This window comes from Halichoerus grypus, chromosome 3, assembly GCF_964656455.1.
Source record: "Halichoerus grypus chromosome 3, mHalGry1.hap1.1, whole genome shotgun sequence".
Taxonomy (NCBI): Eukaryota; Metazoa; Chordata; class Mammalia; order Carnivora; family Phocidae; genus Halichoerus; species Halichoerus grypus.
The window spans coordinates 13,412,340-13,425,073 of NC_135714.1; the positions used below are offsets into that span (position 1 = coordinate 13,412,340).

A 12,734-nucleotide genomic window follows, 5' to 3' on the forward strand; every position below is an offset into this window, starting at 1 on the left:
CTCCATCCCCGCCCCTCCTTATATGACGTAACCGAGACCCCGCCTCTCCTAGCGCGCCTGTCTGAGAGCCCGCCTCTTCGCTCCAGCGCGCACAGGCACACGCACGCTGGCACGCCCCTGAGCCTCCGCCAGATCCGCGCGTCCATCCCAGCACCGCCCAGTGTGCGGGCGCGTGCCTTCCCGCTCCGCCCCCTGACATCTGCCCCGCCCCCCAGGCGCACGCACGCTCGGTCCCGCCCAAGCTCGTCCGAGTTCAAGCCGGTCCGCACCCAAAAGCCACGCCCCTGGTGGCCTCCCGCCACGCCCCTGACGCCCGCCAGGCACGCTCCCTGGCCCCGTGCCCCGCCCCCTGAGCGCGCGCACGCTGCCCCCGAAAGCCCCACCCCCAGGCAGGCGCCCGTCCCCCCAAGGCGCCACGTGCTCGCTGGAGGGCGGCGCAGGGGCCGAGCCGGGAAGATGTTCTTGCTGCCCCTTCCGGCTGCCGGGCGAGTCGTCGTCCGACGTCTGGGCGTGAAGCGTTTCTGGGCACGGGGTCTCGCCGCCGCAGACATGACGAAGGTGAGAGGCCGTCACTGGAGTCCCGCTCCGGGCGACCGGAGCTTCGGGGCGGGTCGAGAACCCGGCTCAGAAGTGCCCTGGCTTTGCGGAGCTGGGCTTTGGCAGGGGCAGGTGGCTTTGGGCTGCCCATCCCCCTGGCTGTTTGCCGAGCGTGTCCATTCTTCCATCTTTTGCTTGGGGGAGTGCTAGGTTCCGAACTCCGGCCGAGAGAGTGTGATAGCTGTGGCGACCGTGTCCTGAGCTCGCACTCTGTGCCATGTCCCGAGTCCTTGTTTTGTTTAGTCCGCGCTGTGCCCCAGGAAAGGACAGTGCCGGTGGTGTTGCCACCGTGGCTAGGACGGAGCCCGCGTTTGGTGAGGTGCGGCGTCCTCTAAGGTCCCAGAGGCGGCCCATCTCGGGCTCCACTCCCCCCCCAACCCCCCGCAATGCCCCTTAAGTGGAAGGCCAGGACAACAGGTCCTCCGGGACTAAACTAATTGCCTGAAAGAGTTTCTAGAGGAAAAATAGCGTCTCTCTAGGGAAAAGGGCTTTGCACAGAGACCCATATCTTTGTGAAATTAAAAGGAGAGCGTCTTGGAGGAGAAAAGCTTTTTCCATCTAATTGAGCTCAAAAAAATTATGAAGGTCACTATTGGGATGTGGAGGATCTGGAAAGGGGAATGGTTCGGTGAAAGGAGCACAAGTTTGGGAGTCATGCTTAAGGACCAGAAAAAAAATGGCCCTGGCAAGGAATATTCTGGATAGGGATTGAGCTCCGGCCTCCAGCTGTATCGCAGGTGGCCAAGGGACCAGATACCTTGTCCTGTGTTCTTTCCAGTACTGTGCCACATCGTTCCCAGGTGGCAGGTGGGTCCTGTGTCCTCAGTTCCCCACTTGGTTCCACCGAATTCCGGGCAGTGGGCAGTCTTAGGAGAATTAGAATCTGGAAAAGTTACACCAAGGAAGTGTATTTTTTTGATGAAGAAGAGAAAGGACGCTGTTTGCTCCAAGTACCGGTGTGATTTTGTGGAAAAGATGTAGGATTGTCAGAGAAGGTAATCAGGATTCTTGCTCAGTTCTGTTGCACATGGGCTAGTAGGTCAGACCAGGTTTCTGTCTCCTGGTCTGTGGGAAGAGGAGTACGTGTTCTTTCCACCTCACAGAGTTGCCGTAAGGCAGAAAACATTTTAAAGTCAAAAATGGCCACGCAAAGACAAATAGTGATTCCCAGGTTGACTTCCTTCTTTCGGTTCTTTGAGGCGTGACAGGATGAGCTGCTAGGTGCTGGGCACAGGGCTCTGCTCTCTGTGAGGATGCCTCTGTGTGAAGATGCATCCTTCTTTCAGCCTAGGAATTGGCCAGAGTGCGGATTTGTATTGGCAACTGCAGCCATTGGCTTTACTGTGGTAGCATCCCAGAATACCTGAGATTTGCATTTGAAGATTGTAGGGAGGGGAAAACTTCCCTCTACTCTGCTGGGTTCTGTGGCTGGACCTGGGAATTAAACGGATGTATGACAGGTTAACAGGGAAAAGTGTACATAATTTATTTGCTGTTTTTACATGTACATGGGAATCTTCGAGAGGAGAACGAAGACCCGCAAGCCTTGAGCTGTCAGGATAGCTTATATACCTTTTTAAACAGAGAACGAGCAATTGTGGGGATGTAACAAGACAAAGGGGGTTGGGCTGGGGCAGGAAATTGGGTGACAGTGACTAGGAAGTATACTGGGGAAATTAATGGAAGGTAAGGGTTATTTTAGTAGGTTTGTTTGTGTGGATCCATTTCTTAGTACAGGGAGAGCACCTTTCTTAAAGGAAATTTTTTGCCCTGCTTTTAGGTAGAAAGTGGGATATCAGCCCTTCCTGCACCTGCTGTTTCTCATGTGCCTTTAGCTCAAAATAATCAATATGCCCAAGTGGCATATTTTGGGGTGGCATGTTCTGAATCCCTTTGAGGTCTAACTTGGTTAAAAACGGATTTGTTTTCTTAAACAAAACACCTTTCTGCCCTTCTTTATTTGGAAGCAAAGAAAACCCTTTATGCTGTGAAAGCCCTTTCTTGGGAGGGATCATGAAGACCCAGGACAGGTAGTACTTGTGGTCTTGCTTTGGCAGGAATTTGAAACATTTAGGCAGGATGTGAGTGTAGCTGACTGCCCAGCACCTGCTTCTTTTTTGGCTTTGGCCTTGAGGGGAACACAATTTGGGTGGAATTATTTGCTTCTTCTGGAACGTGGGGAACTCTGAGTCCCCCTAGGGGATCTATTCTAATTATACTCATTTTTTTTTTCCGCTTGTTCTTTCTCAGGGTCTTGTTTTAGGAATATATACCAAAGACAAAGAAGATGATGTGCCACAGTTTACGAGTGCAGGAGAGAATTTCGATAAATTGGTGTCCGGAAGGTTGAGAGAAATTTTGAACATGTAAGTATTCGCCTATGGGTTCCAGTTTTTAAAATGCCCTGAAACCGAAAGAGAATTTTTTTCTTATGCTTTATTGTTAGTAGATAAAAATTAAGGGAAGTAAGTTGGCCCGTATCTTCTCAGGGGAAGTGAAAGTATTTGCCCCTGGAATGCACTTTGGTACTTTGCCTTTCAGTAGGGGTGAGTCTACAATTCTGGGCAATAAGGCCACTTCAAATCAGAAACATATTGTGAGAGACTGACCTAGAAAGATCTGGAAAGTACCAGATTTCCTCAGCCCACCCTCATCCTACCCGCCTGCCTTCCCACCAGCCTGTCTGCTCTAATGCCCCTTCATTTATGGGGGACAGCCTGTCCCTAGACTAGCTCAAAACAGCTTACAGGTACAGCTCCTTTCTTGGTGTGCCTTGAGTTTCAAAGTCTCAAAGTGAATCACCTAAGGGTATAGTTAGACTACAGATTCTAATTCAGTAAATCTGGGTGGGGCCTGCTATTGGGAGCACTCAGATTAGATACGATTTAGAGGAGGTACAGAAATTGGGAGTTTCAACTCCTGAGCTACAGGCCACGTTTGGCAGAAAGAGAAGTGTCAATTTAAAGCCACTGCAAGTACATATTATTCAGATTATAGATAACCTGTTGGAATGTAGTCTAATAATTATAGTCATTGTTGAATCCCGGGGTGATAGAATTTGCATCCCTTCTCAATTCCCAGTCCTTCACCAGTAGACTGCCTTCTCAAGTGCCGTGATTAATTCATTAATCCAAAATCCACCGTTTGAGTATGGTACAGCCTGGCCTTCCTGACAGATAACTATTAGCTGCGGCACCAGGGCATCCAGTCCTCTGACTATAATTATTCTTTGCCACCTCCTTTGTTTGGAAATTGCCCAGTATCCCATCTGTACAGAACCCCACCCACCCACCCCAACAGCCTCCACGCTGAACGCTGCAGTCAGGTTGGCCATTACGAAAGATGGGAGTTTCGGGGCAGCCTTCATCCCCCTCTGTAGCTCAGCCCCCCTCTGTGTCCACACATTACCCATCCAAGGCGTTGCTCTCTGTAGTTGTTTTCAAATAAGTTTGTACTAAATCCAGTGTGGAAGTTTGCTAAATGATTTTTGAGCTAGAATTAGAAGTGCTGCATCTGAAAAATCTGACCTGAGAGAATTCTGTATTTTGATAAAAACATAAATGCAGCAAATTCACAGAAGCAGCAGAGTATTGTAATCACGCAAAAGATATGTGTATGTCACTTTCCAAAGGAGCAGAGACAACTAGTTTTTAAATATTTCCTCTCGTTTTAGATCTGGACCTCCTCTGAAGGCAGGCAAAACCCGAACCTTTTATGGTCTGCATGAGGTATGAGATGAAGATAAGCTTTATTTGGCAAAGCCTCAGTGGGCCCCTCCTGAGTGCCAAGTAATGTGGCTGCACAGTCGTGCAGAAAATTTTGTATCTGATTGTGTGTGTGCTTTTATCCCTGTGTTAAGCCACAAATATTACTTAAGGTTGTAAAGAGGCAATTAGCTGTTAAGAAGCACTGCATCGCGGTCTGTAGGCTTTCGTTGTTCAGTTTCCATAGTTGTGGCACAGGCTTATGTAGAATTATTTGCAAGATTATCCTCACTCTACCTTTTAAACACAAATGATACAATTTTCCCGAGATACAGGGTAAAACAAAACAACTAAATTTCACCGGGAGGTTCCTGTGTGGAGGTGAAGGTAATTGTGTGGGAGCTCACAGACCTTTCCCCGTTGGAAACAGATGTTTTAAAGACATGATGTGGTTGGTTGATCTTGTGCATGTGCTGAACAGGACTTCCCCAGCGTGGTGGTGGTTGGCCTCGGCAGAAAGGCAGCTGGAGTCGACGACCAGGAAAACTGGCACGAAGGCAAAGAAAACATCAGAGCCGCTGTTGCAGGTGATTCCGCTTTTGAAGTTTAAGGTTGATGGAGAGTCTCGAGGATGTCCTCTTTAAGATTGTCTCTTTCCGCTCGCTTGGTCCTTGTAACTATCACCACCCCCCACCATGTTCACAGAGAAAACACTTATCTGAGCAAATGCTCGGTTTCCCTTACACGGTATGCCTGGCCTTACGTGGATACAGAACGTTAGCTTTTGGAATTTTAGTTTTGATATTTGCATAGCTTGTGTTTGCAGGTTTCACAACCATTAATTGTTCTCTCATGCAGTATTGACCCCAGAGCTCTATGTTACCAGAAAGTTATGGTGGGTTTTTTCCTTTTTGTAATACAAACCTCTTGTTGCCTGACTTTTAAATGACGTGGAATCCTCTTACTTGCAGTTAGAGGAAATGGATGCAAAGTGTGGGGTGCTTGGATGGTAGGTGTCTGTCCCCGTTTGCCACGTGCATGGTTTACAAGTTGAGATAGATGCCACTGAGTCACTTCGGAGCTGAGCAGCAGAATGAGGCCTTTACCTAGAGACTGTGGTTAAAGATGCTTTGAGAGACATTGCTGAGGCAGTGATAATTACCTTGATTGATCCTTGGCCCTGTGGATATCGTCTCTGTTTGTTAAATCTACTTTCAAAGTTCATGTTGAGTGATTCGTTCATAACTTTTATTTGAGACTTTTTGCTGACCTGATCTTCATAAAATGCTGTGTTACTAATGGACTTTACTCAGTTCTTTGGATATAATTTCAGTGTCATCATTCCTCTGCCATTTTTAATCTGATAAGCTCTTGGTGACTGGAAAGCTTTGTCAGGAAATTCTGGTGTTTCAGAAGTTGTACAATAATAGCAGCCACTTCTGAGGCCCCACTCTACCAGGAGCTGGGTCAGCCCTTTTATCTGTGAGTCTGTCCTCCCACTGTCTGTCAGATGTGGACACATCCTCACTTTGCAGAAGGAAGCTCAGAAAGGTCAAGTGTCAGCTGGGATTTGAACCCCAGACCTCTTGTTTTCTCAGCCCACAGTCATGCCTCTGCCTTCCACTATTGGGTTGCTTCTGACTGACTCCCATTTTTTCTGGTTTTTCTCTGTCCTTTTGAAGCGGGGTGCAGGCAGGTTCAAGACCTGGAAATCTCTACCGTGGAGGTGGATCCCTGTGGAGATGCGCAGGCGGCTGCAGAAGGAGCAGTGCTTGGTCTCTTTGAGTACGATGACCTAAAGCAGAAGAAGAAGGTTGTCGTGTCAGTGAAGCTCCATGGAAGGTGATGGAACAAAACCAAGATTAGGGTTGCATTTCCTGACGTTCAGATAGTCGGGCCTTTGGGTGTGAGCTGCCTGCTTCTCAGTATGGGCATGCCACATGGCTTGTCTGGGACCTCCCCCATCACCTCAGCCATTTTACGAGTGTGGTGACTGTCCTCACATTCTGCTCCTGGCTTTTGCCAGGTTCGTATTTCAACCCGTGGCTTCCTAGGCCCCTCCATGCTTGCTGGTTACTAGGAAGCCAAACCAAGTTGGCTCTCTGAAGAGGGGAGAATGTGACAGACAGGTCCCAGCAAGTATTGATACAAATAATTTCCATTTAGCCAGTATCTGTTGGCACTGTGTCAAATGCCAGGATATACAGAGAGAGGGCTTAGGGTCCTTGCCCTCATGGTCTAGTGGGGAGGGTCATTTTTCAGCAGACTTATTGAGCACCTACTACACTGCAACCCTATCTTTCCTGGGTTCTAGGAGATGACGCCTCTGCCATCAGGAATAGACAGAGGTGAGACTTCAGGAGATGGCGCTATGAGGACAGTGGGCGTCTTGATATAGCCCGGGGGTGGGCAGCTGTGAGGAGTGGTTTGGGATGAGAGCTCTGGGACCGCCCAGCCTGGCTTTGAACCCTGGCTCCCCAACTTGCTGGCTGGGCAGCTTCAGCGAAGTGACCAAAATCTCTTGTTTCGCTTTCTTCATTTGTTCAGTAGAGCTGTAATCCCAATGTCATAGGGCTTTTATGGTGATCGAAAGACATTGTCAAGTGCGCGGCACATGGCAAATCCCCCATTTCTGTGCCACCTGTATTAATTCCTGTTGTGCATAAGATCTGAGATCGTGACACACATGCCCATATCTTTTCTTTTAAAGCTGGTCCTTGCCCTTTGGTGCAGTTGTGTTCAGAGCCCTGACCCGGGCAAAAAGGAGGCAGAAAGGCCTTCACTTTCACATCAGGACTGTTGGCAGTGTGCTTGCTCCACTGTTGCAGTGTGCTTGCTCCACAGCAAGCCCCTGGGGCTGCATCCTCCCTGCTGCAGTGAAGGAGGACACAGTGGGCCTTTGGGAAGATGGAAACCTCTTTTTTTTTTTTTTTTAAAGATTTTATTTATTTATTCATAAGAGACAGAGAGAGAGAGAGAGGCAGGCTCCCCGCTGAGCAGGGAGCCCGATGCGGGACTCAATCCCAGGACCCTGGGATCATGACCTGAGCCAAAGGCAGACGCTTAACCATCTGAGCCACCCAGGCACCCAAGATGGAAACCTCTTCCATTGGTTTGTGTGTTAGAGTTAGGGCTTCAGGGACCCATCAGTCCACCTCTTTTTCATGCACGTGAAATGTGAAATGCTTCTGTCCTCTACCTCGGCTCAGCTAGGGCCCTGTTTTCTAGCTCTTTGTATCTGCTGCCCTGGGTCAGAGCAGAGAATGATCCAGGTCCTGTGTGTCCATTTTGCACTTGGGGTCTTCCCCTTTTGTTTTTATAGGGTAAGAGCCCTCCTAGCTGCAGTACAGTCAGTATCTTGAGAGGTTGTCTGACAGTGACCTTGTGCTTTCTTCCACCAGCGGGGACCAGGAGGCCTGGCAGAAGGGCGTCCTCTTTGCTTCTGGGCAGAACTTGGCACGGCACTTGATGGAGACTCCAGCCAATGAGATGACACCAACCAAATTTGCCCAAATCATTGAGAAGAATCTCAGAGGTGCTAATAGTAAAACAGAGGTCCACATCAGGTAATGCAGGGTCACGTCACCGACTCAGGGTGTTACGGCAAGAGCCTTGGAGCTCCTAAGAGTCCAGCGCCCTCAGTGTCCAGAGGAGTCACTCAGGACCGGTAGCCACAGACAAGCTGGGATAAGGGCTCAGTTTGAGGTTCTTTTCATGCCTTTGAGGGAGCACCCTGACTTCACACTACATCCTGCGTGTGTGTGTGTGTGTTTGTAACAGCTTTCTTGGAAATACAGTTCACCTAGCATACAATATAAATACGATGTAAAGTGGGCAGTTTATCGATTTTTACTCTCTTCACGGAGTTGTGCTACCATTACCTCCATCAATTTTAAAACATTTTCATTACCCCAAAGAGAACCTTGTACCCATTAGCAGGCACTCTTCATTTCCATCTTGTCGTGTCCCCTCCACCATTGCAATCATCAGTTGGTGGGCATTGTGTTGTTCCTACCTTTTGGACACCATGAGTAATGGGGCTGTGAGCGTTAGTGTACATGTTTTTGTGTGAACACATGTCTCTCATGTCTCTTGAGTGTGTACCTAGGAGTTGAATTGTTGGATCAAATGGTAACTCTGTTCCGTTTGTTGAGGAATTTATATATCATGTTTCCTTTGTGTGAGCTCTTTCTATCTTTTCTCTTTTTCACAAAAGTAAAGAGCACAGCATTCATAAGTTGGTATGAATGAGAATTGTGCCTTGTAGATTCCCAGATTCGGTACCGGAGCTGTTGTTCCCAGGCAGGCCTGAGTGGGCGTCGTCAGCAGCTGGGCTGCAGGACATAAATGCCTGCCCTCCAGTTCCTTTATCCTCCTGCGATCTCCCCATAACCCCTAAAGCAAACCAGGTCTGAGCATTGGGGGATTTAGAATTAAAAAGAATCAATAGATAGTTGCTTTACCTAAATAATTCTTTACTTCCAATGTTGTATCTTAAGGGAGCTTGCACTTAAAAGACTTCTTCAGTGCTTAACTGTGACTACAGTTCACATTTCTCAGGAAAATCCCTGTGGTCTAGACGGAGTGAATAAAAATGTATAATCTATAGAAAACATAGGACTCAGAGCTTGATGACATTTTTGGAATGGCTGGCATGTATTTAACCTGTGGTCAGCTTTAGTCTCTATGAAGGGGTCTTGGCAAAGGCTCTTCCTTGTTTCCTTTGAGGAGGCACCAGAGCTACTTTGTGTCAGCAGACGGTGTCCGTGTGGTTACACATCCCTGAGGGCGCTTCCTGTGTGTGCCTGGGAATTTGGCACACAAAGGGGGGGGGGTCTTTGCCCTCAAAGAAGCGAGCAGCTTATAGGCAGGAATAGGCAGAGAAAAGGGGTACACAGAGGATCCTAGTCAAGGAGGCTTCTGGAAGAGCCGGAAAGACTTGCCAATGAAAATGGTGCCTAAGCAGTCTGGAAGATGGCCATCGCAATTAGATGGAGAGAGAGTAGGGCGGGGCATTTCAGGTGCAGACTTGAGTGTGCGGTGGCCCCTTGGGAAACTACCAGGGCTTGTGAAGCCAAGGAAGGGTTCAGGCAGCGATGAGGCGGGTCAGACGGGCAGGGTTTAACCCATTAAACAGACAGCTGCTCTTGTGTAGATGGCTGTCAGTCAGAGAAATACAGACGGGACTTCCAGAAGGCCAGGGCTTTTGTAAAGCATCAAGTACTGAGTTTGTACAGCCTTGCTGCTTTTGAAGTGGTGTTTTCATTGTCCTCCCTTCTGTTTTTATATTCTTTCCCCTCTGAAGTCTGGTGGCCATCTCCCCATGGCGAAACCCATTTAATGATCTTAATGAGTGGCCAGGCAAGTGTAGGGAGGAGCGCTCCTTGGATGTAGTTTTTACTGCTTTGCCTGTTGGAGTGTAGGATTTCTCTCCTGGCCTAGTTAACTGTGGCCAGAATTCAATACAAAGACCTTTGTACCCGTCACCTGCCAGGGATAGCGATATGGCATCTCTTTTCTGGTTGGCATTACAGACTGTTCCCATTGGATCACCCCCAGTGATCCCGTGTTTAAGTATTTACTAGTTTTCCCACTTCACGCAGACATCTCAGACTGCAGTTGAAACCATGAGAAGCAGTGTGACAAGGTTGAAAAGATCAAATTCCAGCAATTCTAAAACAGCAAAGAACTGTGATACTTTAGTGCAGTCATTGGAGTGTAGCTTTATTGGATTTTTTGTTTTCTTTGTTTTTTTTGTTTTTATTAGTTGGTTTTTTGGGTCATTTTTAGAAATACAAAAAATAAAGTACTGCACCCTGTAACTGCTTTTAAGCATCCTTTATGGTCTCAGAGCTCTGCCAACTTCATCTTACGTGAAACTGTAGATACACATCAGTAGGTTAGGGGGAACAAATCAAGCAATAAGTACTTATCGACTCTGTCCTGTTACCTGACATTGTATTATGTATTATGGGTGAATTCTCTTAGTAATTCATTTTTTTGGGGGGGGGGACAGCAAAGCAAAGTTTATTGAGCGATACAGCAAAGTGACAGTACAAAGCTTCCAAGGAGGGAGGGGACCCGAAGGCGTTGCCCTCTCTTAGTAATTCTGTAGCTCATCTTTTGACAGATGTATCAGTGACCTCATTTTGTTTTTGTTTTTTTAAGATTTTATTTATTTGAGAGAGAGAGAGAGGGAGAGAGATAGCAAGAGAGAGAGCACGAGCAGTGGGGAGAGGGAGAAGCAGGCTCCCCGCTGAGCTGGGAGCCAGACGTGGGGGATCATGACCTGAGCCGAAGGCAGATGCTTAACCAACTGAGCCACCCAGGTGCCCCAACCTCGTTTTATAGATGAGGAAACAGGCTCAGAATCAAGTGGCCCAAGCATATACAGAAAGCAAGTAGGATGTGATAATTGAAGCATTAACACGTGTATATGTTTTAAGAGTTTTACACATAAATATTTTCTAAGTTATTTTGAAATAGAGATAATGAAGCATATTGACTTTTCTCCTTTTCTGCACTGTAGACCCAAATCTTGGATTGAGGAACAGGAAATGGGATCATTCCTAAGTGTGGCCAAAGGATCTGACGAGCCTCCAGTCTTCTTGGAAATTCACTACAGAGGCAGCCCCAATGCAGGCGAAGCACCCCTGGTGTTCGTTGGGAAGGGGATTACTTTCGACAGGTACCTCTTTATGTCTCTGTGCTTTGTATTTGGTGAATGCTTTGTATGTGCTTGTATCGTTTATGTGAAGTTTGCTTCACAAGCATGGTGTTCGGTCCAATCTTATATGTTACTTTAAATGTATTAAGCTGCCGTTTATAAAATGCTTACCGTGTGTTAGAGACTCTGTTAGGCATCTTACATGTGTTATCCTTGCTCTTACTCCTAGGAGTTAGGCACACCTCTGCAGGTAAGGAAAGCATGGCTTGGAGAGGTGAAGTAATTTGCTCAGAGCCCTATAACTCATGCATAGGGTCAGAAGTCAAACTCAGGTCTGTCTTTAAAATGACTAAGATCTTTCCACCGTACACTTTGATTTTCCTGTGTGGATATTAAAGCTCCCTCGTGTGGATAATGGGGATGGAGCTGTTTGGATCATCATGTCATTGCCCCTTCGCTTGATTCCGATTGCTTTCTTTAGCTGACCAGCCTAGCTCCCATTAATCTTATTAAACCATAAGTATTCCTTAGAATCGGGAACTGTCTGGTTATTTCAAGCCAGGAGAAGCTGAGGTGGAGGAGTCCGTATTCCCCGGTATAGGTCCGTATTTCCCGTGGGAGGCATTGGCTGCTAATTAAGCATGAGGGTTAAAAAGGATTACTTGGCCAAAAACTAGGGTAGGTAAAACACATGAGATTTTTGTTCTGTTTTTTTTTTTTTTTTTTTTTTTAACTACAGGACTTCTCAGGGCACAGAATGTAGCATTTTCTAGGCTTCCTTTGGGAGGGAATTGATTTCTCTTGGGACTCATGGTCCATGGAAACTACTTTGGAAAATGGTTGTACAGATCTGTAAAATCTGGGTGTCTCCAGTACACGTGGGCACCCATTCAGATGCTGTGGAACGTGAATGAGTACAGCCCTCACAGGAATGCTTCCAGGTGCCGTGAGACCCAGCCCGGGCAGCACTGGCTGCCAGCGGGGTCTTCCTGATGTTAGCATCCTCTGTCTTCTACCCAGAGGTCTACCTTCTCTGCTTCGAAGCATTGGTCTCCAAACAATAATTCTGGCCCATCACTAAAAGGTTCAAGCTTATATTATTCACAGTATGCGTATTGATTTTTAAGTTACGTCCGTATGCAGTCATAGACATAAAACTTAAGTGTCTGTTGTAAAGCACGACAGCAAATAAAAATTAGAGAGTGAAAGTTAGGCTGTTCTTAATTGTCTTGCTAATTGTGATGATTTTATACTGTCGTGGGCTAATATCGCGATGCAGCATTAATGCTCAATGTGAAGTTTATGGTTAATTTAAATCCATACTTGAATTTGTGCTATGAGAATATTTTAGCAAGGAAGCCTGACCTAGTCTTTGGGTTTAGAGAAAGCTTCTTCAAAGGAGTGACAGGTTTAGCTAAAGAGGGAAATGGTAGGAGCAGTTAGTGCAGCAGGGAGGAGGGCAGGGAGGAGCTGCAAGGTGAGAAGGACGAGGGAAGGCCTGAGGGAAGGCCTGCAGACAGAGAGCGGCTGAAGCAGAGCGCGGCGGGGAAGGAAGCACACAGCGGGTGGAGACGGGGGCAGAGATGGGTGGTTCTGGGCCCGGTTGCCTTTTGGACTTTGCTCTAAGAATAACTGGAAGTAACTGAAGGGTTTCTAGCCAGGAGAGTCTGTGTTTTCTTCTCTAAGTGTTACAGTTTTAGCATTTAAGGCTATGATCCATTTTGAATTTTGGTGCGTGCTGTGGAAAGCATTGTTTTTTTTTTTTC

The 12,734-nt window shown here is 47.3% G+C and overlaps 1 protein-coding gene across 1 annotated transcript in view; it reads left to right on the plus strand.

Moving 5' to 3' along the window:
* Positions 1-401: 401 nt before the first annotated feature.
* LAP3 (leucine aminopeptidase 3) overlaps positions 402-12,734 on the plus strand; it is a 31,318-nt gene continuing 18,985 nt past the window's right edge. The window contains exons 1-7 of the mRNA XM_036072094.2: positions 402-558; positions 2,848-2,963; positions 4,271-4,325; positions 4,783-4,888; positions 5,984-6,143; positions 7,703-7,867; positions 10,831-10,989. Coding sequence (XP_035927987.1) covers positions 457-558; positions 2,848-2,963; positions 4,271-4,325; positions 4,783-4,888; positions 5,984-6,143; positions 7,703-7,867; positions 10,831-10,989 — 863 coding nt within the window. The 5' untranslated portion in view covers positions 402-456. The remainder of the gene's footprint in view (positions 559-2,847; positions 2,964-4,270; positions 4,326-4,782; positions 4,889-5,983; positions 6,144-7,702; positions 7,868-10,830; positions 10,990-12,734) is intronic.